This window comes from Chionomys nivalis, chromosome 16 (genome assembly GCF_950005125.1).
Source record: "Chionomys nivalis chromosome 16, mChiNiv1.1, whole genome shotgun sequence".
NCBI classification, from domain to species: Eukaryota; Metazoa; Chordata; class Mammalia; order Rodentia; family Cricetidae; genus Chionomys; species Chionomys nivalis.
The window spans coordinates 14,978,953-15,004,775 of NC_080101.1; the positions used below are offsets into that span (position 1 = coordinate 14,978,953).

General features: G+C 41.5%; 1 protein-coding gene across 6 annotated transcripts in view; it reads right to left on the reverse strand.

The window, feature by feature from the left end:
- Nucleotides 1–25,823, reverse strand: part of Musk (muscle associated receptor tyrosine kinase) — a 72,064-nt gene that overhangs the window by 3,468 nt on the left and 42,773 nt on the right. For 2 of the 6 annotated variants that reach the window (XM_057790780.1, XM_057790778.1), the window contains 8 exons: nt 22,820–22,979; nt 17,824–17,830; nt 11,201–11,464; nt 9,438–9,613; nt 8,789–8,812; nt 1,619–1,817; nt 994–1,185; nt 420–568 (listed from right to left, as the gene is read on the reverse strand). In XM_057790780.1, the coding sequence (XP_057646763.1) occupies nt 420–568; nt 994–1,185; nt 1,619–1,817; nt 8,789–8,812; nt 9,438–9,613; nt 11,201–11,464; nt 17,824–17,830; nt 22,820–22,979 (1,171 nt within the window). The remainder of the gene's footprint in view (nt 1–419; nt 569–993; nt 1,186–1,618; nt 1,818–8,788; nt 8,813–9,437; nt 9,614–11,200; nt 11,465–17,823; nt 17,831–22,819; nt 22,980–25,823) is intronic. The other 4 variants (XM_057790781.1, XM_057790779.1, XM_057790783.1 and 1 more) reach the window with 2 other exon arrangements.

Genomic DNA, 25,823 nt, shown 5'->3' on the forward strand with positions numbered 1-25,823 from the left:
TCTGTGATGAAATGGGGACACAACAATGAACAAATATATTATTGAAATCGTGATGGTCTAGTTTAAGGAAAAAATAAAGTGGACATATGATATACATACTTCTAAGCTTTACTAAATTCTGTGATGGTGAATTAGTGTCAAGGGAATTTTCTTCGTGCGGAGACGCTTGAAGCAGTTTCTAGTTAGAACAGAGACAGCAGTGACTGAGACCATTGGAAGCGATGGAATTAAAGGGATATCTGTGAGGCACCTAGTGTCCTGAAAGCTCGAGTGGACTGTATGTCAGAAAGTAGGTGAAGATTCTAAACTAGGAAAGGAGGAAAGAGACATCCCACTGATGATCGAGAAAAAAAAAAGGAAGAAAAGGTTAGAAAAGGTCTTTGCCGAGGAACCCTTTTCCTTCAGTGATATTCTCATACCTAAGAGCTTCACAATGTTTGGGTTGTCAAACTCTGCCATGAGGGCCGCCTCCCTCTGAAAGTCTGCTTGCATGTCTGCAGAGGCCTCCTCCTTCAGCATCTTCACAGCCACCATAGTAAAAGGTTCATAAGGAAGCAGGCCTGGAGCCCTAAGAGATAAACCACAGATGGGGATGTTTATACCCCGGGATTATATTTATTCACATTTATAGAGCCCCCACCATGCTTATGCAGCCTTTCCTGAGCCACAAACCAAAGGAAGACGACGAAAGTCTTCAACTTAAAGTTCTTTATGCCAATAGGAAATTCACTAGTTATTTTCAACATAGACTATTTTTAACAATGTGTTACTTACCAACTAGAGGAAACACACACACACACACGCAGAGAGAAAGAGAGAGAGAGAGAGAGAGAGAGAGAGAGAGAGAGAGAGAGCGCTAACATGTCCATTGTAATCCCCTACTGTATACAGTACATCAGTGTAATGATCCAGTGGTTTTTTTCAAGCATAGTGAATTCCAACAGAGATTCCTCCCTGCCCTCCCACCCCGCTCCGCACCATGGTTAATTTTACCTTGCTTGAAAGACCCTTCCAAATGCTCCCTCTCCGATGTCTCTGACGTACTCAATGTTATTCCTGGGATACTCCAGGCTGAGCAACTTGGGATTGAGAAGGAGTGGCATCCTCTGGTACATGGGGTTGGGATGGAGTCTGTCCAGCAAGAGCTCGGAAGGCAGTGTGGTGAGGGTCACGGCCGCTGACTCCCTGCAGGTGAGAAAGGCAAGACCAACAACAGCCTTTGATCTTGATCCTTAAGGATGTTTAGAAATGCCTAGAGTATATAGTACTAAGTTAACTGAGGGCTCTGGGGCTTGAGAACAATGAAGTGTGGCACTTGGTCTCTAGTCGAGAGGTACATTTTATCACTATCTGTATCAGCAGCAGCGGTGGGAGAAGACGGGATGCAGGAGTAGCCATTTTCACCAAATGATTAAGTTCTCTATGTTGTACAAACTGACTTTGGTACTTGTGACATTTTTAAAGTTCAAGTTAGGTGTCTAATTTTACAGCCAGGGCATGGACGTTAGTAAGGTGACAGTGGTATGGCAGACGCTCCCCTTCTAATCCCCAGTTCCAGAACCCAGCCTGTGTGCTGAAAGGCATGGCTGCATGTGGCGGGCTTGGACTCGAACCTTACCTTTTCTTGTTTTTCCACTCTTTCCTTCTTCGGCAGCAGTAAAGGGTGGCGATGGTAAGGAGGGCAAACAGGGCGAAGCTGGACATGATGGAGATGATGACCGTCATGGAGTATGCAGGAGAGACAGCGAAGGAAGAGGTGGAGGAAGGCAGATTTGGAATGTCCACACTCGGCTTGGAGGACGTTATTGGCGGGAATGCTGCAGGGAAACAATAGTGCTTCTTGTTTATTTTGGAAACTTCCAGAATCAGTGTTTGAACTGCAGCACTCACTGCCACAGCCTGAAAGATACGCTAGGGTATCAGGAGCTCCTTGGTGAGCTGTCTGTAAAGTCCGGGATTAAGAATCCAATAAGGTTCATTTGCAAAGAAGAGGAGACTCAGAGGAGAAATATGATTTTCTGAAAGAAATATAAATCCCAGGCTTAGGCTCCTTATGACTGACTCAGAATTTGCACTAAAAATATTTCACATAATGAGACTGAAGGTGAGAACATCTGAGCTGAGCTTCTGCGCATGTGTGTGTGTGTGTTTGAACATGTGTGTAGTCGGTTTACAAATAATAAAAATAATGGAAGAAGATGGGCAATAAAATCATTGGGATAAAAAGGAGCAAAAGTCAATTCATCTAAAAATTAAACTCTAGTCAAACTCCCATGTGAAAAGGCCAATAAGATTAAGAAAACAAGTAAATATGCATTTGGGCTAGAATAGACAGATGCTACCCCTACGTTGCCCTGCTTGCAAGGTCATGGTGGATGTAGTTAAAAAGCCTTATTAGGAATACCTTGAAATCTCCATTGCAAAGTGAGTGAAGACAAAAACCATGGAAACAGAATATTTTATACATAACCAAAACCAGTCCTGACAGCTAAGAATCAGCTTTGTAGCCTAAAAAGAGAAGATCTTTTCCTCAAACATATGGGGAAGACTGACAGGTGTGGCTGCCATTAGGCCACAAAGACAAACCTCAATAAAATTCAAAAGCATAAATGCACAGCTCTGTCCTCTCGCCCAAAATGCATAAAATGAGAGATTAAATAGAATCCAAGAGGATGACAAAGAAAAAGAGAAATGTGTTGCTTTTCTGGTTAAAAAGTTAGAAGTAGCCATAGCTAGAGGTCAGAAAACAAAAGTCTTAATGGCATGTATGAAATTAGCCTACAACTGCAGTCACTGATGAACTCATGGTTTTCTCGGCTTCTGTTCCACACGAGGAAGAGAATGAATGGAATGTGAGACCCTAGACAAGCAACAGGAACTCTTGAGAACAAAAGGAAAACAGGGGACACAACAATACCCGTGTGCAAGCAGAAGTTACTAAGTGAGACTACACACACCCCAAATGACAGAGATGAGTCAAGTTCAAGTCTTTTAAATATTTAGAACATGGTTGGATGAGTGGAATTTTAATTGGAAAAAGACAAGAAAGCCACAAAGGTAGCAATTAAGAAGGGTTGTCTCGACAGACTCAAAGATCAATAAAAACAAAATAGTATGTAATTATGCAATCACATTTAAAAATCTTAGAGAATATGAGAGGAATACAGTAGTTACTAAATATGAATAAAAATATGTCTGAGGAGTAGAACCATAAGCAAGAAATTACTTTTAAATACCATTGTATAGGCCGGGCGGTGGTGGTGCACGCCTTTAATCCCAGCACTCGGGAGGCAGAGGCAGGCGGATCTCTGGGAGTTCGAGGCCAGCCTGGTCTACAAGAGCTAGTTCCAGGACAGGCTCCAAAGCTACAGAGAAACCCTGTCTCGAAAAACCAAAAAAAAAAAAAAAAAGAAAATACCATTGTATAATGACAAACATGCTTGGGAGACGAGAGTTAAAATTCCAGTTATGGCAATATGCCCCATCTAGAGAGCACACGTTTAACCCATTGCAGAAGTTCCAGTGCTTGTTTGTAGCCCAGAAACATGAAAGCAAAGGGCACAAGCCAACTATGACAGAGCTTCGGAAGTGCCTAAGTGAGCAATTGCTGACTGATCCCAGTACAGTAAGAAAATACAGGTTTCACAAGTGGGAAGATAGTAATATAAAAAATCAAAAACGCCAAAGAAAACCTTATTTCAACAGGAGCCAAAGACATTTGGAAAAAGGGTATTCTTAAAGCGATGGCTGTAAGAAGTGCCTCCATCTGCCTTCTTAGTTTGGAGTGGGGGCAGCTCACCACTGCTGGCTGAACAAAAGAAAATCTTTAGTACAAGAGGTGCCCAGGGCCATTTGAAACACAGCATTCATCAAAGTGTAGGCTATAAGGGGTGTTTATGTATGACTTCTCATCGAGGAGTGGACATAGTGAAAACCGCTGCCCACTGATGGCTAAGGAAGTGGCTTTGAACTGTAGAGGTCAAGCTTGGTCACTGCTGTGACTTTAGGAAGGCACATGGTACAGGAAAACACTCAGTACAGCAATAGACATCTGCATGGGACTGGTGACAGCTTGACATGGTGGGTTTGGGGTCTAACACTGGTCCACAGTCACCACCAGCTTTCGCAATCCAAAGGAAACCTTACAAAAGTCAGCAAACTCCTCATTCTAAATACAGTAAGGAACCATTACTAAAAGATACAGATTAATGTTATTTTTATATGTGGATTTTATAGAGCTATTCATATTGCATATAATACAAAAGATAATACTATATAACTTCTAAAGTTGATATGATATAATCAGGAAGTATATGGGTAACTTTTCTCTCAAAAAATATCAGAAAATTGGTTCGGTAGATAAAACCTTTGCTACACAAGAATGAGGATGGGAGTTTCAATCTCCAGAACCCAGTGAAAAGCTGAGTGTGGTGACATGAACTTGTAACCCCAGGACTGGGGAGGGGGCACAGACAGCTGGGTCCCAGAGTTTGCTGGTTGGCCCATCTAGCCATTAAGTGAGCACGTGGTTCAGTGAGAGTCCTTGTCTCAGAAAGTAAGATGGATAGTGATGAAGACATCAATGTCTAATCTCCACATATGTTCACATGGGTGCATCTACCCAAATACACATGTGCACACAGACGCACACAAACCATCCACTCACCCACCCAACCCACACATACGCAAACACACACTAAATTGCTAGAAAGTAGATTTTAATGACGTGTGTTTTAAAGCTCCATAAATCTGAAAGATTTATTTTTAAAACACAAGAATTGGCATAGTTTCACCAGTAGTTCTGTATGGTTTCAAACATCTCTTCCTTTCTGTATAGTTCTATTATGATCTTTGATTGCCGCTCAGCAGAACAAGCTGCTCAGGTTTTCTCCAGAGCTCTGTCAGCTACCTCTTTGGACCAAATGACCAAGTCAGATTTCCATTATATTTCTGCTTTATCCTTAATTTTTGGTTAACAAACTTTGCGTCTTTATGTTTCCCCTGTGGGAAGACAGTAACATCCGAAGCTATGTGTAAGTAAAATATATCGTCACCTGACACTAAATATGCCTATGCCTTAATCCTGGATAGCCAACTTCCAGAACTCTGAGAAACAGATTCCTGTGGTTTACAAGCTTCTCCTTCTATTGTGATTAAGCAATTAGCATGAGTTTACTCAACACTAATGAAAGAACAAGCCTTAATCACAGACAATTACTACATTCTAATTTTCACCGGACCCTGTTCTGTCTGCTGCATTCAGTTCTGAACATCCCTCCATCTTCCTACTGCCAGTGTAGGGCAGACATGAAGGTACAGACTTTGGAGCTCAACTCACAGAAGAAAAAGTTGGAGATGGGACTGTTTAGTGGAAAGAGGAAGAGGCAGGGCACGTATCTCCAAGAATTTTTGAAGTCCGTGCTACAGAGGGTGAGCCAAAGGAATAGAAAAACCACTAGCTATTAGAAACTATAGAGGACCAAGTTTAGTTTGACATGGCCGAAATGTTCTCACAATTAAAGGGGTGAGTTTGAGTTGAGAGGGAATGTCTGTAGAGACAATGCAGAGGATGTTCTCGCACGGGAGAAAAATCACATGAGAGAACCCCTAACATCACTTCCAACTATGATTCTGTGAATTTCCAGCTTTCCCATCCCCACAAGATGGGCCCAACCAGCATTTCAAATGATTGATTAAAATATTAGTTCATTACATAACTCTCTCTCTCTCTCTCTCTCTCTCTCTCTCTCCTTCTCTCGTTCTCTCACTTCATCTGTGGCCAAAGTAGTATCTGACCATGATGGAAACTGAATTTTAGAAACAACGCATGCATTATTGAAATGCTGCTAAGAGGATTGTCAAGTTGTCTGGATTGTTTAGAATCAGAAACGTTTTGACCAATGGGATGAGCTTCCCCAGAACAGGATCTCCTGTAGAGCAAATCTATCAGAACAGCCAGGCAAACTTTTCATGTCAGGTCTTGGAAAAAAAAAAAAAAAACCAACGGGGGGAGGGGTCATAGAACACCATCAGTTGTAACAATTGAAAAATCAGAGTCTGATAATGGAGCCAGAACTAGGCAGATTAGGGCTTGAATACTGGCTTAACCCCTATACTACATAGGTCAGAGAGGGGGAAGAGTCTGATGGTAGAACCAGCATCAGAGAGATTGGGCCTGAATAATGACTTAGCGCCAACACTACATAGGACCCGGGGAGGGTGAAGGGTGAGGGAAGTCAGTTAACCTGTTCCTCACATTGACTAGAATGTAGGACGGAGTGTGTTCATGGTACCTACTTCCATAGGGTTGTTTGGGGACTCACGAGAGACTGTGTACGACCACACTAATCAGTTTGCCAGAATTGGGCTACGCAGATTCTCTGGGTGCAGAAATGGTGAGAGCAGAGTTGGAAGGGATAAGGGGATGGGAGGGATGTAGCTCTCCATTACCAGAGTAAGCCAGATTGCATTTCGTTTCTACAGAGGCTTTGAAATAGAAGGCAGGCACACTGCTGAGCGTGCCTGGAAGGCATGTGGAATCCCACAGAAGAGACAGACAGTCTGTTTAGTGCAGAGTGATGTAAATATGGCGAAGTCATGGCATATTCAGGGAGATATTTCACTTCAGCAAAAGATGATGTTAACGTAATACAACCCCAGAGACTGCTGAAACTCTAGCTCCCGTGTTGAGCAAGAAAAAACTAAAGCAAAGAGAAAGAAGGACTTTAAGAGTTTTGCAATTGCGCCTCAAAGTGAGCTAGTAATGATATTTGGGATTTACTGAGAAGCCATAAAGCAGGGCCTACAAGATGGCTCAGTGTGGAAAGGCACTTACCACCGAGCCAGATGAATGAGCTTCATCCCCAGGACCCATATGGTAGAACTGACTCTCACAAATTGTCCTCTGGCCTGTGCATGTATACACACGCATGCTCACACAGGCTAACTAAATAAATGCAATAAGATCTTTTTAAAAAATAAATCATGAAAAGAGGAATATTTGAAGGTTTAAAACATTCCCACTGACCGCGAGTTGGTGTGTGTATTCGAAACACTTTTTTTGCTAGAATTAACCCACTATAAGTTGGCAGAGAAGACTGCTTGCTTTTAACTCAGAGAGCACAGACATTTCTTACCTACGTCCAGAGAAAATTATCTTTCTGCAAGAGCTGCAGCTAATTTTCTCAAATGTATTAAAATCTCATACAATTGTTTTCTAAAGTCAAGAAATTAATATCTGTAGCTAGTTTGTGCTGCTGAGTATCTCAGCTTGTAGCAGTTCTTTCTCTCCTGCATGTGGGTCCCAGGGACTGATCCATCAGGATTGGCAGCAAGTGCCTTTACCCTTTGAGCTCTCTTGCTGGCCCTCCTGATGACCCTTTCAAAATTGTTTTACCTAGCTTTGCAAACACTATACTAAAAGGTGGCTATTCTAAAGCAACAACAACCATAAAAACCAAATGATCAAACAAAAACTGATCCTTGTTCTATTACATAGTCAGAAGGCAGCATTCTATACTACAGAGAAATTAAGAAAGGGTTTTGAGGCTTTTTACCTCAAAGAAATGATAAATAGGTAGATGAGGAACAGGATTATCTGGCTTGAATGCTAATACAGGAAATCAAACCACCACAAAATACTCCCCAAATATGTCCAATTTTATGTATCAATTTAAAAGTGTAAGAGGAAGCTCAAATCCTAGATTGCACTCCACACCAAATGCTCCAGAATGTGTCTGTGGGGAACCCGGGCAGCTACACTGCTTAAAGTTTCCCCACTGAAGCCAGTGTGTAGGGCAGATGAGGAGTTGCTCTGAGCCAGTGTCTGGTGACAACATTTACAGCTGCAGAAGAATCAAAGCCAGAAAGCTGGAGGCCAGCATGAGCTGCTGAAAGAGATCACGTCTAAGACAATCAGGCTGCATCGTAGATGTAGAAGGCTTGTCTGACATCGAGTTGGTCATGGGTTTGTTCCCCATCACCACCAAAAACCACACCTTTTAAAAAAGATTGAATTTTTCTGAGTCTTCAGATAGAAACAATGGCCCACATTGGTCTTGAAGGTTTGCTTTGGGGAGGGCAGAGAAGAGTTGAGTAGAGGGGTGGGTTAAATGAATGAACACAATCAAAATGTGTCACACGAAAGCCCCAAAGAACTACTAATAAATAAACAGCAAGAAAAAGGAGGTTCCAGTGACATCCTAAGAGCTTCTTCTTTGTTACTAGTAGAATGGTTAATTTTAGAATTAAAATATTATGAAAAGTAGGATTATAGATGATTTATTGCCTTTTTATTTCCTCCTTGATTCAAATGACAAAACGTTCTGTAATTAATATAGAATTTGTGTATAAAAATCCAAGGACTAAAAGAAGACTAAGAAAATTTTCTAAAAAGTACACCTATTCCCCCAAAAAAGAAAGACTTGTTACAAATGAAGATCACAAAACAACTCAGTAGAGAAAAATGGTATTTGTTTTTATCCAAAAATAATTACATTGCAAGAAATTTTTGCTGCAGAATCCAAAGTCTTCGGTTAAACTTGGCTGATTTTTCAAACATCTGAGGTATGAAAAAGGCCAACCATCTTGAGAAAGGAGATAGTATTTGTCCCCTTCGCTAAGCATCACGTTCTAGCTGAGGCAGGGGATGAGCCCCGCCACTGTGTGTGGGGGCTGATGACGCTCAGTACATTCTGTTCTGGAGATCGGGGAGTGTAATGTAAATAATACATGCACGAATCCACTTACAGACACAGAAGATTTCAGAGGCACAAACGGAATTACTTACTTGTTATGTTTTCTTTTTTATAATCTGAGGGGGAAAGGATAAAAATTTGTTTTAAGTAAGCATTGAGGTATCTCCTAGATCCTTGAGCTACCGCTAAGAAATGCGACTTTCCCTGCCAGCGTTTAAATAAGTGACAGAAAAGCATTCCGTTAGGGTAGCACCGTCCTTACAAACGAAACTCATAAAACACCATGCAGCTGCTCGGTGTGGTTTTGTGAGGTCAGCGTTTCAAACATGTGGCTTGTTTTCTGCATGCTTTAAAAAATCTGCATCGTTGGCTAAGAAAGAGGAGTATTTGTTCCTTTAAGCCATTCCTCTGACAAACTATGAGATATTTCTTAGCCGTTTTCCCATACATCCCAGAAAATGTTACACTCGGAATCCCCTGTGAAATAAAGCAAGATCCAAGCAGCAGTTAAAAGTGCCCTTCGGTTTATTTGAAAACAAATGAAATCAATCTTTATGCTAACCTATGTGATTAGGGTAGTATTAGGATTCTGCTGTTAACGTGTATGGAGAGGGCAAAGCAAAAAACATTAGAACAACCTAGAAAGCCTGAAAATGTTAGGCGCTTTAAGGACACACCTTACTTGACTCTAAACAGTAAATTTGCCTTAACTTCCAAAGTCTGGAGGGAATTCCATGTTACCTAAATAGGGCAGTCTCGTGCAGGCCATGGGATCCCGGTGCATGCTGGGAAGCCTGCTGCAGTCTGGCACGGGGAGGAGATGCATCCCGGCGCGGTAGAGTTCTCTGTGGGTCGTTCCTTCCATCGCCAGCCATTCCTTTGCACAGAACAGCTCCTTCACGGCCAAGCAGTACTCTCTGAAATGTGTAAGGACGAGCAAGATCTGATGAACCACGGCGAGTTAAAGGCAAATTTGCAGTGAGGCTTAAATTTTGTATTTTTGAAACATCGTCACATCCTGGTGTCTTTGCTTACAAAAGCATTTTTAAATGACTCTTTGTGACTTAACCAATGCAAGGCATTATAAAATATAGGCATTAAAAATGTAATTTACTGTGCTGTGAGATGAAATACTATCTTGTTTAAGTTTTTTCCCCTTAAATTTAGAATGAATTAGATAAGAGTCCCTGATATATTGTCACTTGAAGTTTATATTAACAATAAAGGTACAGAGGCTGGAGAGATAGTTCAGAGGTCTAGAGCACTTGATGCCATTGCAGAAGACCCAGGTTCAATTCCCAGCAGCCATGTGTTAGCTCACAGTCATCTGTAACTGTAGATCCGAGGGATCCAATAGGCACTTACTTGTGCACATACATGCGTGCAGGACAAACATTCATACACATAAGATTAAATCAGTAACCTTAAAAAAAAAACAAAGATACAGAAACAAGGTTGATAGTTTAAAGAGCATATGAACTAAGGGACATGGCATCACCTCAGGCATGATGGGCCGGCCTTGAGAAAGGTCACCCCTGAACCTGCTTGCTCTGCTCCCTGGGAGAGAACAGGAGCACCAGCCACGGTTTACAGGAGCACCCTGGGTTCCCAGGCCAGCCCTTCCCTGGAGAGCCGAGTTCTGCCCTGAGGGTCTAAGGGCTTCCACCTGAGATGCCCAATTAGAGACCGTGTGAGGCTGTTCAGCCTGGGCAGGCTGTGGCATGTGTGGAAGAGCTGAAGAAAAGCTAGTTGGAGTAATTGGGATTTGGAAGATGACATTTTTTTTTTTTGGACTTCCTAGGACAAATTGCATCAAGACCACCCTGAGTAATTCCAAATTAAGGTTCTTAGGGCTGAAAATAAGAGGAGAAAATAAATTAAGAGGGAAAATAATGAAAATACATAAGGGCTTGGGTGTAGCATGCATGCATGCACGCATGTGCACACACACACACACACACATGTCCTACATCCCTATCAAGGAGAAAGAAAATTTTGTGTGTGTGCTTATGCACACATATACCACAGGGCTCTTTTTGTGGTGTGCAAGACACTTTTTGATTGAGTCAGACTAATATTTTCTGCAAATTCAGAGTATCTGTATCATAGATCGCCATCAATGCTGTAAATGGGAGAAATTTTGTCTTTTTAATTACCTTCTTTGGACGAGTGGGAAATTTTGCCAATCATTAATTTTATGTGTGTGAATGTTTTTCCCGCATATATATGCAAGTGCCTACTGCTCATGACAGTGTCTTCTTTTGCAAACGATTGGCATACAAAGAATAAAATCTTTTTTTTTTTTTTTTTTTTTTTTTGATTTTTCAAGACAGGATTTCTCCGTAGCTTTTGGTTCCTGTCCTGGAACTAGCTCTTGTAGACCAGGCTGGCCTGGAACTCACAGAGATCCGCCTGCCTCTGCCTCCTGAGTGCTGGGATTAAAGGCGTGCGCCACCACCGCCCAGCCAAAGAATAAAATCTTGTATGCGTTTTCAAAGTTTTACCTGCAAATGGGCATGGGAGTGGGTACCATGCCGGGGTTGCACTCTTGGAAGAGATGGTTACACAGCAGAGCCTCGGCAGCCGGCCGGCAGAGTGGGCTCACAGTCTTCAGCTCATTCCACGCAGTGTGGATCAGCAGCTCCTGGGTCTCCTCAGGGTCCGAGTAGGAGGTGTTGAAAAAGACCAGGGCATCCTTGGCCAGGACTGCGTCACACACCTCCCCTCTGTACTGGGCGCAGTAGCCTTTGCTGTCTTTCTGTGATTTACTGAAAGAAGTGATGAGCAATGTAACCCGTCAGATGCAATTTCTTGGCATCTGTTCTGCCTCCACCACCCCTCGCATCTGAATCACAGAAATACGGAGAGACTGTCCCGGCAAATGTGGTGAAATGTTTCATCTGAATATTCTCCTCATTCCCAGGAGCAACAGTGTCACCTCTAGATACCACAAGCTGTGGAAAGTTTTGGTAACGGTCGAGAACTGAATGAATTCGGGCATTTTGTTATTTATGTTATACACAGAATGATTGTTCTTGCTCCAATCAGCTCACATACTGATTTGCACACAAATTGCTAAAATACAAGAAAAAATATCCTTCGTGGTGGATAACAGATGAGAGAACATATTGTTTCCGTGGAAAAAGTATCAGCAGTTTTAAGAACAATCTATGTTACCATAGCTAAGTACCCAAAATGTTTAGTACATTCCCATTTTGGGGCTATGCCACTTCTTTGCTGGGACAATAATAGCTCATAGACTCGCTGACAATTATTGAATATTTATCATGTGTAGGAAACATCATGGGCTTCTGTATTCTTATGGTTTCCATGAGATCTCAATCACTGACAGGATGGAAAACTTCAATCACACCTCTCATTAAATGCATGCTATTTAATTGTAGATATTTACTAGTAAGACTTAACTTTTCATTACCAGTCTATAAAAGATTTAGAGGAAAGAAATTCAGCAGACTGAAGTTTGTGAACTTCTAAATGCTTAGGGAACACTATTTGAACTTTAAAAAGTCCATACTGTATAAATTAACACTGTCAGGTCTTTGAAACAAACCCATTAGAACAAGACACCATGCATCCAAATAAAACCATGTTTCATAAGATAGTTTCAGTTTGGATTGGTCACTTAATAATTGGCCAGCAAAACCATTATTATGCCAATTAGTTCATAGGGGATATTTAAAATAAAAAGCCTTGAATCAGAAAATAGCCCACTTAGGCAAGCCAATTTGTGGTGGCATTAAAAAAAAAAAAAAAAAAAAAAAAAAAAAAAAAAAAAAAGTCGAGGTTACTGTAGCTCAGCAAAGCAGACTAACAACCAATAACCAGAAAGAGCCCATCCTGGTTTGCCAGCAATCTCACGTATTTCTAGTGGCATTTCACTTGTGTTTTAAGAAATATAACTCGCCTGGGGATCAGAAAAGTAAAACAGTCACACTGGCCAGCCTTATAGACAGGCAGGCAGAGGCAGTGGACACCTTTAATCCCAGCCCTGGAGCTCTCAGACACAGTCTCATTCTGAGATTCCTGGAGGCAGGATTGTCATTTCGGACTGAGGTCGAGGTAAGAACCAGTGGCTGGCTGCTTTGCTTTTCTGACCCCAGGCAAGCTTTGTTTATTAAAATACAAGTGAAATGGTACTACATAGTTTTTTTGGTTTTTTTTTTTTTTTTTTTTTTTTTGGTAAAAATGAGGGAGTGAATAAGAACGGGGAAAAAAAAAACCCTGTATCCTGTAAAAGTTGAATGTGTCTCACTATGTGGGCTACTCATCCGGGTCCTAATGTCAAGTGCTAACTACTGAATGGAGCAAACTTTGGTTTTTCCATGAACATCAAAATATAATACACATTGGTGATTTCCCTTTAATTGCACAAACAAAACATGTCTTTTAGGAAAAAGAAAAAGATCCTACAGAAAACTAGTAAAAATGGTCTCAGAAATAAGGAATTAGTAATCAAAGAATAAAAGAGCAGAAGAAGAGAGTTGAACAGATTTTGAAGACTTTTGCTAGCGTACATATGCTTGATCACCTTCCCAACCCAAGCATACAAATATTCACTATATATATATATATATATATCATATTAATGCATATAAAGATATATCTTATATATCTAGAGATCGCCTCTTAAAAACCAGTGAACTGCCTAGTCACAGCTTTGGTATTTTAACACTCCCCCTTTTTTTGAAGATGTTTATAAAACTCAAATTTTACACAGCTATCTAATTTTAGATACCAGAAATGGATGCAAATTGAATTATTTAGTCCACAGACTTTCTAAATTTATCATGAAGTAATACTAATAAAAACCCTGAATAGTGTTCCCAGCAAGAACTGGGAGTTGAGGTGAATAGAAGCCCTCTACCCCTGTGTTTTCTGTGGGCGTTCCCACTGCCCACCTGAGACTGTGTGTCTCTATCATAGTTCTTGACACATAGTTCCCCTCTTGCGGGCAGCTGGTTCTGTGACTCCTTTGAACAGCGGGGCAGAGGTCACAGAGCTCCCTTTACAGAGGCTGACTATTCTGGACTGTTCCAGTAAACCAGCTCTTCAATCCAGGAGTTAGCCTTGCACATGATACCCATTCCTGTATTACCTCCTTACTGCAGACCTGGTGCACACCTTCTGCAGGGGCAAGAACGGGTATTTGGTCCTAGATCCCTCCCTCAGCTGTCTCTTATGAAGTTCCGCCCTGAAGTCAAATGGAACATTCATGCGATTCTTCCCCCCCTTTCCTCTCTTCTAAAACAAGTCTGAATCACATTCTGAAGGACTACCTTCCTGCTTCTGTGAAGGAGGGAGCATCTTTTTCCTTTGAACTTTGTCCAAGGGCATATGCAGAGAGCCAGCTATGTCCTGTTTCGTTTATGACACCTGCTTCTGTATTGGAGGTAAACTCGATAGCCATCCCTCTCCTCGGATTTCCCCTTACATAGCAACTGCTGCATTTCCCCTACAAAGGTGATGCGGAAGGAGGTTCCCAGCCATTCCCTGTCTTCAAAGCGCTGCCTTTTGTCTGTCAGTGATTCATTCCTTTGCTAAGGATGAGGCCAGCACGTATAACTCAAGACCTGTCAGACTCCACTCTTAAAGAAATACCCAGATTCAAGAAAGGACCTAATGATTTTTGATAATATTTTAAAACCTGGGAATGAGGTCAGTTATGACTACTCATGATTACATGTACTTAAAACCAATTTAAATGTTCACATATATGCACCGTGAGGGACACTCTTTTTTCAAAGTAGCATATAAGTGACATCTTTTCAGTCTTTTGTTTAAGAAAAATTTTCTTTTTAACTAATACAATTGACAGAAGTTTTGTATGATACTTAGAAATTTACATAGATCAATCAGAATGGCTAAGTTGGATTTGTTAACACACGCATTATCTCAAATGCATATTACCATTTGTAGTGAGAACAATTCAAGTCTGTTTAGAGATCTTTTTAAAAGAATTCTCTACATTGTTATTAACTCTGGTCACCATGTCCCATGAAAGGTCTCTTCAACTTTTTTCTCTATGTGACTGAGGTCGTAGCCTTCTCATTTTAAAGTTTATGCTTTTGCTTTAAAGACTTTTTATTTTCTCTGGAGAGCTATGAATGATATCTATATTTAAGTGGTTGTGAAAAACTAAAAAGAATATTTGATGACACGTGAAAACTACATGCGCGTCAAATGTATGTCCACAAATGAAGTTTTATTTCTTTCTTTCTTTTCTTTCTTTCTTTTTTTTTTTAAAAAGCCATTGTACCAGCTTACCCACTTTCCACGGGTGCTTTGGGCTAAACCACCAGGTCGAGCAGTTTTAATTGTGTCTCTATGGTTCACTGAGTGAATATATTAATATCTGACCCTTTATAGAGGATGTTAGCCAACCTCCGCTGTAGCATAGTGATCAAATGTCACTTCGCTGAACTGCCAAGCGCAATGTCCTCAGTGAGGAGGACATGACCTCTCGTGCTTCCTGTGAGCAAAAGCTGAGAACTTTTTCTACACAAAATGTACTGGAGTATAAAGAAAAAGCTCTTTTTATTAAAAAACCAGAAAATGGGGAAAATTGATTTTGTCTTTTCCAGAAGTTAAAAGAGAGAAAGAACATGAGCTTGGGTGGGTAAGGGGGGGCAGATTTAAGAGGACTTGGGAAACAGGGATAGAATATGATTAAGAAATATAAACCATATGAAATTCTCAAAGAGGAAATAAAATAAACATAAATATATTTATAAACCTAACATGATTTATACTAATACCATAGACAGATATTTCCTATATTACATATTTGTGTATAATAAGTTATATATTTTTTATATACAGAAACATCAGAATTGAATTGTAAATACATTTTTGCATCCTGCATTTTTGCCCCATAACATACTATAAACCTTGTCTGTGCCTTAAAAAAAAAAACAGAGTTTCTAGTCAATTTCCTTTACCAGTAGATACATATAATGTTTATATGTTATATCCATGAGAGCAAGCAGTGTGCCTAGTGTTCATAAGTCTTATTATTTCCTTAGAATAGATTTCTAAAAGTGGATTTTTGTCTATAGATACAACTAACTTAAGACTAATAAAAATTTCTAAGTTGGAATTCATAAAACCAGCAATAAATATCTCACTATCAGCAGAGTCAGAGAGTATTTACATTATCACAAGAGAAAAGTGGATGGGATGGTTCCTTTTACTTTTGAAACGTGGTCTCACTTTGCCTAAGCTGAACTCAAAATTTCCCCATCTCCTGTTCCCGTCTTCTGAGGCTTGGGATGACCTGCATCATTTCTACACTCAGCTGCAAACTGTTCTTCGTCTGGCATCTATTTATCTACTAACATGCTTGAACGTCTTCATTTGAATTCACTTCTATGGAGAAGTCCTTGGAATCTATGATTCCACTATTACGCAATCATACAATTAATCTTTTTTTTTAAGATTTATTTATTTATTATGTATACAACATTCCTTCCATGTATGCTTGCATGCCAGAAGAGGGCACCAGATCTCATTCTAGATGGCTGTGAGCCACCATGTGGTTGCTGGGAATTGAACTCAGGACCTCTGGAAGAGCAGTCAGTGCTCTTAACCCCTGAGCAATCTCTCCAGCCCCTATAATTAATCTTTATATGCAGGAAAATACAAACCTCCAGGGGCATGTGAGAGTAAAGTTGGTTTTGTGTGTCCATTTCCAATATATTTCCAACAATAGAGTACTTGGTTTTAAAAAGGCATGAAGGGCAGTTAACAGGCATGGGAACGAAGGGTGTCACGTGTCTTCATTGTCGAATGGCTTGTATTTCAACTCCCATCATGCTTACTTCATATGTCCCTTCCTTCAGTAGACAAGTAGATATCCTAGGCTTCACTGTCAAGCTCTTACGAGGCAGTATACCGCCTCTCTGAACTGGGAAAACCACTTAATAGCTAACAACTCACCTCACAGCAGAACGTTGAGGCTGTATATGCAGAAATGAGATTTAGAATGAAGCACATTTTATTGTGTGTTGAGTTATTAGACTCTGTGGAATTCAAGCTAGTGTCTAGAGTTTTACATTCTTCTCAGTTTCTGGTCCCCTTGCTAGGACACGGCTGTGCAGTGGTTTTGAGCCTGAGTCATAGAGTCTGTCTGCCTGAATGTTGATGGAGGCCTAGCATTTTGTGACCCACGAAGTCTAGCAACCCTTGCTGTATCTGGGTCCCTGTATGGAAAAGCATGAATAAAAACACCTCCCCCTAAAGTCCCTGCAATGTTAAAATGAGAACGGGTACCATAACACTAACGGCAATGGTTGTTGTTGCTATTATAAATTAGCCATTTGTATTTATTTCACACCGTTGCATTTTGAAAGCTTTTTTGGTTTGTTTGGTTTTTGGTTTTCCAAGACAGGGTTTCCTTAAGCCAAGGCTGGTTTTGAACTCCGATACTTCTGTTTTAGCTTCCTGTGTCTGACAAGTAGACACCACCACACCTGGTAAATTGCTTGATTGTTTTTTTTTTTTTCTTTCATTTGCTTGTTGAGACAAAGTATCATGTAGTACAGATTGACCTCAAATTCACTATGTAGCCTGGCTAGCCTCAAACCCGCTATGTAGTCCAGTCTGGTCTTAAACATCTGATCCTCCTGACTCAGCTTTTGGAGGGTTGGAATTAAATGCATGAACCATGCCTAGTTGCCATATAGAGTTTTAATGAAAGTCAATTTAATATAAAACACTATAGTTAAAACTTCTATAAGTTGATATTTATTTTCTCTTGGAAAAATACAAGAAGACTTCTGGAGTTAGTCTTGAGCTACATTCAAGCTGCCTCATCTCTACCTGAGTGAGCTTTCAGTGCAGAGTTTCTCAGTTTCTTTTCTGAAAACAGAGACAATCGTGGTCTCTATGTGATGGGATAGCTGGAGGATACAAATAACTTACGGAGAGCATCTGACGCATAGTAAATACTCAGGTTAACCTTTCATTTTTTTATCATTTTATAAAAATATGAAACAGCTTTAGACATGAGAAATGCTCAAAAATTTATAGTTCTCAGTAGGCAAATTTTTGCTATGTTAAATCAAAACCACAAGTGACATGAAACTTTGGGATAATAATGAATTCTTACCTCCACTCTGGTAACAGGAGAGGAAGTGTCCATAGGAAACCACAGACAAAGAAAAAGAACAGAGGAAAGTCAGTACATGCTCAACTTACAGTGTAACCACTAAAACCAAAGGTTCCGGAAACTTCTCTGCTTTTACTGGGAAGCTAGAGGCTACATTAGCAGGTGGAATTGGGGGAGATTAGGACAGTACTGTCCTCAGAAGCTGGAATCATTTCAGATAGTGGCTGCCATGGGTACCACCAGTCACACGTGGAAGAAAATACCCATTTCATCAAATTTTTTTTTTTTTTTTTTTTTTTTTTTTTTTGGTTTTTCGAGACAGGGTTTCTCTGTAGCTTTGGTGCCTGTCCTGGAACTAGCTCTTGTAGACCAGGCTGGCCTCGAATTCATCAAATTTTGTGATTAAGTTAATAGATTAGGTAGACAGGCAGATAGGAAAATAGAAGAGAGAGATAGATGATAGATAGATAGATAGATAGATAGATAGATAGATAGATAGATAGATAGATAGATAGATGGATGATAGGTAGATGATAGATATGAATACATAGATTAGATGGTAGATATTAAGAGATATTACTGGCACTGGGATGTGGTTTCTAAGTGTTAGTTGTATCATTACTAGTTGGTGAAACTGAAGGAGGCAGCGTGGAGAGACTGAATGTCTATTCAGGAAAAGCCGTTTACTCTTTCCCTAGAAGTCCTCTTCTTTGATATAAAGGACTTAAAACAGAGGAGGGAGGGGAGCTAGTTGCACAACAGCAGCAGGCTATATTTCACCTGTTCCCCAAGTTCCTGAAAAATGGTTGCTTCTCAATGGATGGAAGGAAGCAGAAGATTGTCAAAGTGGACAATAAGACTGGATGTTTAAACTAGAGGAGACTGCTGTATTTAACTCTTAAACGTCACCTAAGAGTTATAGATCTACTTAAAAGTTTGCTTCCTCAAGGGAAAAGATTTTAGAAAGCATCATTTCTTGGTCCCCAGTGACTGGAGAAAAGTAATAGAGTTTTCTCTGTGTGCATATCAAGTCTAGATTTTAATACACTGGCTGCACATTTCAGCACGCCGGTTGCACATTGTCATCTTGGGACTTTGTCACCTTGCTGTGTCCTCTTGAATTTATGAGCCATTCAAGCTTGCCGGGTTATAGAGGAAGTTCTTCCAGATGCTGTGTGCTCCACCTCAATGGTCCTTTTCCAGTTCAATAGACCACGCTTTACAGGAAAGCTTCAAGTCTTACTCCTAGGGACCCAGTTCTTCGCAACTCTAAAGTGACATCCACAACCTTACTGTCAGACCCATTGACTAGTTAAGTCAACCCTGATATCACCAGTCTTGATGGCCATTGACCCTACGGAAGTGACTGATGTTCCGCTGCATTCAGCTCTGCTGCAACAGCAGTTGGAAAACCCTTCTTTCTCTGCTGCTGCCTGCCTAGCTAGGCATCCTTCCCGTATTCCGTCCCCTGTCCCACTGTGGTTTCCTCTGGTCTTTCATCGCTGCTCATCCTGTCCTTTACCCCTGGACAGTGACTCTATGTTGGCTGTCTCGTAACTTATGGAGTGCTGTGACACAAGACGAGTCCACTGGGAGGGCTAGGTGGTTCAGTGGGTAGAAGCGCATCCTGCACTGGAGACCTGAGTTCAAGCTCCAGAATGCACATGAAGGTAGAAATATAGAACTGAGTTCATAGAGTTGTCCTGTGACCTTTACACATGCCAGGGCATGAGCACCACACACCCCCATACACACACACACACACACACCCCACACAAATAATCATAATTGTTTAATTTTTGAAAGAAGATATCATTACATGTTAAGACTATGCATCTCTCCGTTAGTATATTTCATTGTTAGTAGAATTGGGTCTGGTTCTTGCTGGTTAGGACAGGGATGGAGAGACGCTGCTATTCTGTAAGACATAAGCCAGTTGTTCTCAGGGGCCTTGGTTGTTTCTGCAAGTTCAGGCTGTGGGATGAATGGGTAGAAACAACTGTTTTCATAACTTCTTTTATTATTGCTCACAGCACTGTCTCTGCAACCATCTTGGTATCTGTATGAACAGGCTCTAAAGATTAAAGATTACCACGCTAGGGGTACGGGTCCTCCCGGCAGGTCTGTGGTGGACAAGAGGAAGGTAAAGAGATGCAGGATTTCAATACGCAGTTTTGTAGATTGTGGAGCCTAAGACAGCCAGGAAGATAAACGCCAAACAAAGAGCTTGGCTTGCGACTTCTCATTTGGAATTCTAAAAACAAAGCACAGTACAAGGGTCTCCTGCCCTGACATGGGAAGACAGCACCATTGTCAACAGATCAGCATGACGTGAGTACACGGACAACAGACCCAGTGAGGAAGTCTAAATCGCACTTTGATTGTGCACACCTTACAAGAGATGCAGAGGTGGTTTCAGGCCCACAGAGGACACGGGCAGCTGAGGAGTCAGCAGGCTTGCCTTCAGGTCTCAGAGGAGGTAGACAGGGTGACCTCACAGTGAAGGCTACAGAGCAGACTCTGTGTAGGGATCTGATGATGGATTTGCCTGAGCTGCCAAGAGCTATAGCTCTCTAGAAAGTTCCCAAAGGCAGTAAGTCATCCAGGGAAGCCTTTTGGGTTCTAACCCAGCTAAGAGATGAAATCACAAGTTTTCCAGCTTCAGATCTCTAGATTCAAAGGATCAGAGAGCACCACTGAAGTGCAAACCCCTTTCTTCCCTGCCACATAGGGAAGGGATGGAAGAAGGAAGAAGGGGGAACTATCACTAAAGCACCAAGAATTTGCATAATTGGGACTCTCTGTAGACTGGCAACAATAATATTTATCTTCTGTCAAGTGGAGAAAAAGCTAAGCTAAATCACACGAGTTTATGTGCCTGAAATATCCCTATGTAAATGTGCTCATCCTTTCAACAGAATATCTTGAAATCTCAAGCGTATTTTAACTAATTCTCTGACTTCAGTGCCACGTTTGAGCACTTGAAAGCCTCAGTTTTATTCTGGTATCCCCTCCTCTTTTCTCAGTACCTGCCATTGCCACTGTATTCTAGATAGCATGTCTTTTATAGGCTCATTGAGGAGTCTCCAGCGGGGCATGCCCGCCAACCTCCCACCACTTCCTACATGTTGATTTGCTAAAGGGCGTATCTGGCCGTAGCACCTGCTTCTTCCTCAATAATGAAGAGATGACCTCTCATTTATGGAGGATGGACTGACCCAATCCGGACTTTTCAGAAGCTGGCTACACTTCACATTTCAAATTTGTCTCGTTACTTTCTACCCCCTTTTGTTCTCCAGCACAGAGGTTAACTGGCTTTTGGACACACTTCAACCTATCCATCTCATAGCCATGTCCACCCAAATGGCCTCTGTCCACCTCTCTTGCCCTCCTGTTGTGCAGTCAGTATTTGTGGGACAGAACAGGCTTTGTGCATGCCCATGGCTGGAAAACTTCCTTTCTCCATGGCCATCCTTGAAAAGCAAGATCCGTTGTTAATCAGTTTTTGTTTTATTCTGCCCCACAGAATGGGCCACACTCATCATATTTAATAAATGCATATAAAGCCCATTATAAACAGCAAAGTGCAGTATAAGTGGTGATCATTTTATTGTTCTCTTTAGCATATTGAATTGAATTTGCATCTTGTCGTTACCTAGATGAAATGATACAGTTTAACTGATGCAGTGATCTAAGGCCCTATAGACAGATAAATCCTCCCAGAAGATGGTAGGGGGAGCCTATTTCTTGCCTTTGTGGTCATGTCCCCAAGGTCCAGCCTTGTCTACTGCTACTTATACTCTTTGGTCTTTATTCATTTCAGATTCAAAATCATAGGCACTGTTGGAAAGTTCTCCATCAGGGAAGATCAAAGGAATAGGCTGTAATAAGAAACAGCAGGCCCCAGGAGCTGGCCCTGAATCCTCCAGTGCTGGCCTTACATGTCAGGCCAAGTACCTTTCGACTAGTCCTTGAACAGTAGGCCCGCTACGCGTCTGACATGCCTGGCATTTCCTGAGACAAGGATTATTTCCACCTCTAGGAATTCCACAAATGTGCCTAGAAGTCTTTTTGGATATTTAACTTTTAAAAATAACCCTTCATAACACAATGTAGCTAACCTAGAAACCCGTGTGTCAGCTGTTTCCCGTGAAAATACCTGCAAGTCTTGCTGTCATTTAGATAACACAGGAAGGCGAACACACTAACACATACACACACACACATACACACACGCACACACACACAGTAAAAAATGCCTTCAAGAAACAGCCATATGGAAATTGACTCAGCCATGTTAAATATCCCCCACGTTTCTGAGAGTCTTGGGAAGTTTGCTTAATCCAGATGGGGGTGCAGGAGGAGGTGTTAAAAGGCAGAAGGGAGGGAAGGAAGGAAGGAAGGAACTCAGAAAGGGGGATGGGGACAAGGAAGGGAGGGGAAGGAGAGGAAAGGAGGGAGACAGAAGCAGAGGGAGAGAGGGAGGGATGACTTGTGGATAGGGACAGGGAGGAGGCAAGGAGAGGGAAGGAAAAAAGAGTGAAAAGAGAAAGGAAAGAAAGAAAAATAAGGTCCTACAAATTGGTATCTGCTATCTGAGCAAGAATGATGAGATTTAATTTTTAATACAACCAAGTCAATGTCTATGTCTCCATCACTCAAGAGTGTCAAAAGGAGCAAGGAATTAGCCTTGAGGAGACTGGGGAGGTAAAAGAGGCTGTCATATGCTAAGAATCGTGATTCTTTCTAAACTCCTCTCCCACCAATGCCAATCCCACCCTGCGTAAGCCCATCTTACTCATCAATAGGTTGGGTCTGCGAACATTTCTGTGTGTGGATATTAAGCGGGTGTTTACTGGAGATAGGAAGGTGACTCCAGGAATAAGTGATTGCTATGCAAACCTGAGGACCTGAGTTTGCATCCCCAGCATCCACCCGGATTTTGTGGCATGCCTTCTGTGCCTTCTCTGGAGCAGAGCAAACATGCAGCACCTACCTACTATACTGACTGTGGCCGCAGCCTTTGCCGTACTGAACTTCTCTCCGTGCTTGTTGGTAGCTATACATGTGTAGAGTCCTGGCTTGGTGATAAAGAGCTGGAGTCTTGAGTCAATCACCCGGTCTTTCACACTCTCTTGAATGGACCCTGAGGAAACCTGATGGGTATGGGAACAATAAAAGATAGAACAAGATTACCCTTTCCTAATACACCACATTGTCAGTCTGGAAGGACAAAGCATTTCAGTTATGATCAACAGGTATTAGGAAGACCTGCAAACACAGACACAGGTTCCCCATCCCTGGGCCTTTTGAGGTGTCAGATGCTCAAGCCAGACCCAGTGTCTCTTCCTCTTCCTGCTGTCTACCAATTCAGATGTAGAACTCTTAGCTCCTCCTCCAGCACCATGTCTACCTGCGTTCCACCATGCTTCCCACCATGATGATAAAGGACTAAACCTCTGAACCAGTAAGCAAGCCCCAATTAATTAATCATTTTCCTTTATAAGAATCATTGTAGTCATGGTGTCTCTTCACAGCAATAGAAACCTTAGGACACTGGAGAATGAAATAAGCGTGGCCTATATATCTCCCAGTAGAAGCTCCAAATCACAAACATATGAGGAAAGCTATTCTAGACTAACCAGCACCCACCCCAGCTGCCACTCATAAGAGTTGTACTAGCCTAGTGTTTGGCAATCCTGGCTCAAACCAGCAAAACCCCCAGCTGACCCGCAGACTTGTGACCACTAACAGTTATTGTTTTAATCTACTCAGCCTTGAGCTGGTTTGTGAGACAGCAACAGATAACTAATACAAGCTCCAATGATACTCTTTGTAAGTGTTCTAAGATGTATCCTGTTTCACAGATGGGGCAGACAAGACTAAGAGGTTTTAGACTTCATAACATCTGGGCACTTCTCTATAAGTGGACCTCGGATTGATAGATGTGTAGTAAGAAAAGTTATTTGTGGGGCCAAGACACTCATACAAACTATTCTGGACCCTTAAACCAGAAGTCAAATGTCCTTGAAGAACCAGAATATTAATCAACGTATTAACACGTAATCATCGAGATTAATTATACAAATGTGTATTCACTCACTAGTCATCATGTCAACTATATAGTTAAGAGTGCCCACATTTTCTTTTTTAATTTTAAGTTATATTTCATTTATTTATTTTGCATCATGTCATGGTGTGGGTGAGAGGGCAAGTTGGCTCTCTCTTTCCATGATGTCGCACTCAAGGATTGAACTGAGGTCACTGAACTCAAGGACAATGAGGGCTGACTGAGAAGCCAAGGACAATGGCACTGGGTTTGGATCCTACTGCATGTACTGGCTTTGAGGGAGCCTAGTCTGTTTAGATGCACACCTTCCTGGACCTATGTGGAGGGGGGAGGACCTTGGCTCCCTCCTTTGAGAAGAAACCCAGCATTGCTGTGCAGTCACTTAGACATGGGTGACCCCCAGGGCTGCCGAGACTGCCCACCATTTCTGTTCACACCTAAGCACGCCATTCCTCAGCACCTCCAGAGATCATGAGGTCACTGAAAACAGGTCTCATTGAAAGAAGAGCTCTTCAAGCTGCCTGACCTCTCCAGGGGCCTCCATCCAAGTGCTGAATGTTCAGGCTGAGAGACCAGCTCCTTCCTCAAGGCTGGTGTGGTTTCTCAGCGCTTTTCCTCCTGCGTCCAGGGGCCTCACTTTGCTCCCTCAGTGACTCATGCACAGCAGGCCTTGTTAGTCATAGTTTGAATTTGTTTTTCTTTCTTCACAGCTCACCCTGACTAACACTTTAGTAGTTTTGATGATCTAAAAATAAAAGCAACCCTCTGCCCTCTATTTGGGTCATTTTGGCCCTTCGCTGGGTTTTTAAAAGATCAAAGGGATGAGTTCAGATTATTGTTGTGACCTTTTACCAAGGTATGCCTAAAGACTACCGGAACAGTGGCCCTGCAAGCTTATCTGTGGCCTGTATGGATTTGACTAACTTTGTATTGAAAATATTTTTTAAAGTATATTGTTTTTTGAACCTGTCATTATTCCCTAAATAAAATAGTGTAACAGTTATTTACATAGCATTTGTACCAAGAGATTATTTAAAGTAAAAAGAAGAGTATGTGTAAATACTACACCATTGGATGTAAGAGACTGAGCATCCAAAGTTTTGGTTATCCATGGAGGGTCCTAACACCAATATCCCATGTTAACCAAGAGCCAACTGGACTTAACTCAGGTGCATATATCTGGCATTTGCAGTGAGGATGTTTTTGCCAAGTCTCTCAGATTGACTAAACTAAAGAAGCCAGAATAAATTCTCTTCTCTGGCTAGAACATTCTATCTTTCTGATAGTGATGACTTCTGTAAGGAGGTAGATGAATCTGTTAACTTGCTTGGCTGCAGGGATTATTTCACCGAGAACATTACAAACAAACCATAGTCTCTGTCTTAAACATATTATAGGAAAAATATAATAAAGAAAACTTGGGGACAACAGAGATGGCTTGGCGGCTAAGAGCATGTACTGCTCTTGCAGAGGACCCAAGTTCGGATCCCAACACCCACATCACAATGGGCAGAATACAGCTGCCTGTAACTCCAGCTCCAAGGGGTTCTGACGCCCTTTTCTGAACTTCACGGGCACATGCACTCGCCCACACACAGTCTCACAAGCATACACACACATGCACACATAATTAAAACTACAGTAAAGCTTTTGAAAAAGAAATACTTTTAAGAGAGGCAGTAAACTAGAAGTTCTATCAGACATAACAATATCTGAGCTAATGTATACCTGTACAACATTTGTGCGCATTGTGAATCCACTAACGGGGCCATCTTGGGATAATCTAGTAACAGCCATAGATAGTCTGGTACATCATAACTTCATCCGAACACAGAAATGCCTAGATAGGTATTCTGGCTCCAACGGCACTACATTATCAATAATTTCAGCTAGCTGGGGAAACATCATAAAACAATCAGTGTATGTCCCA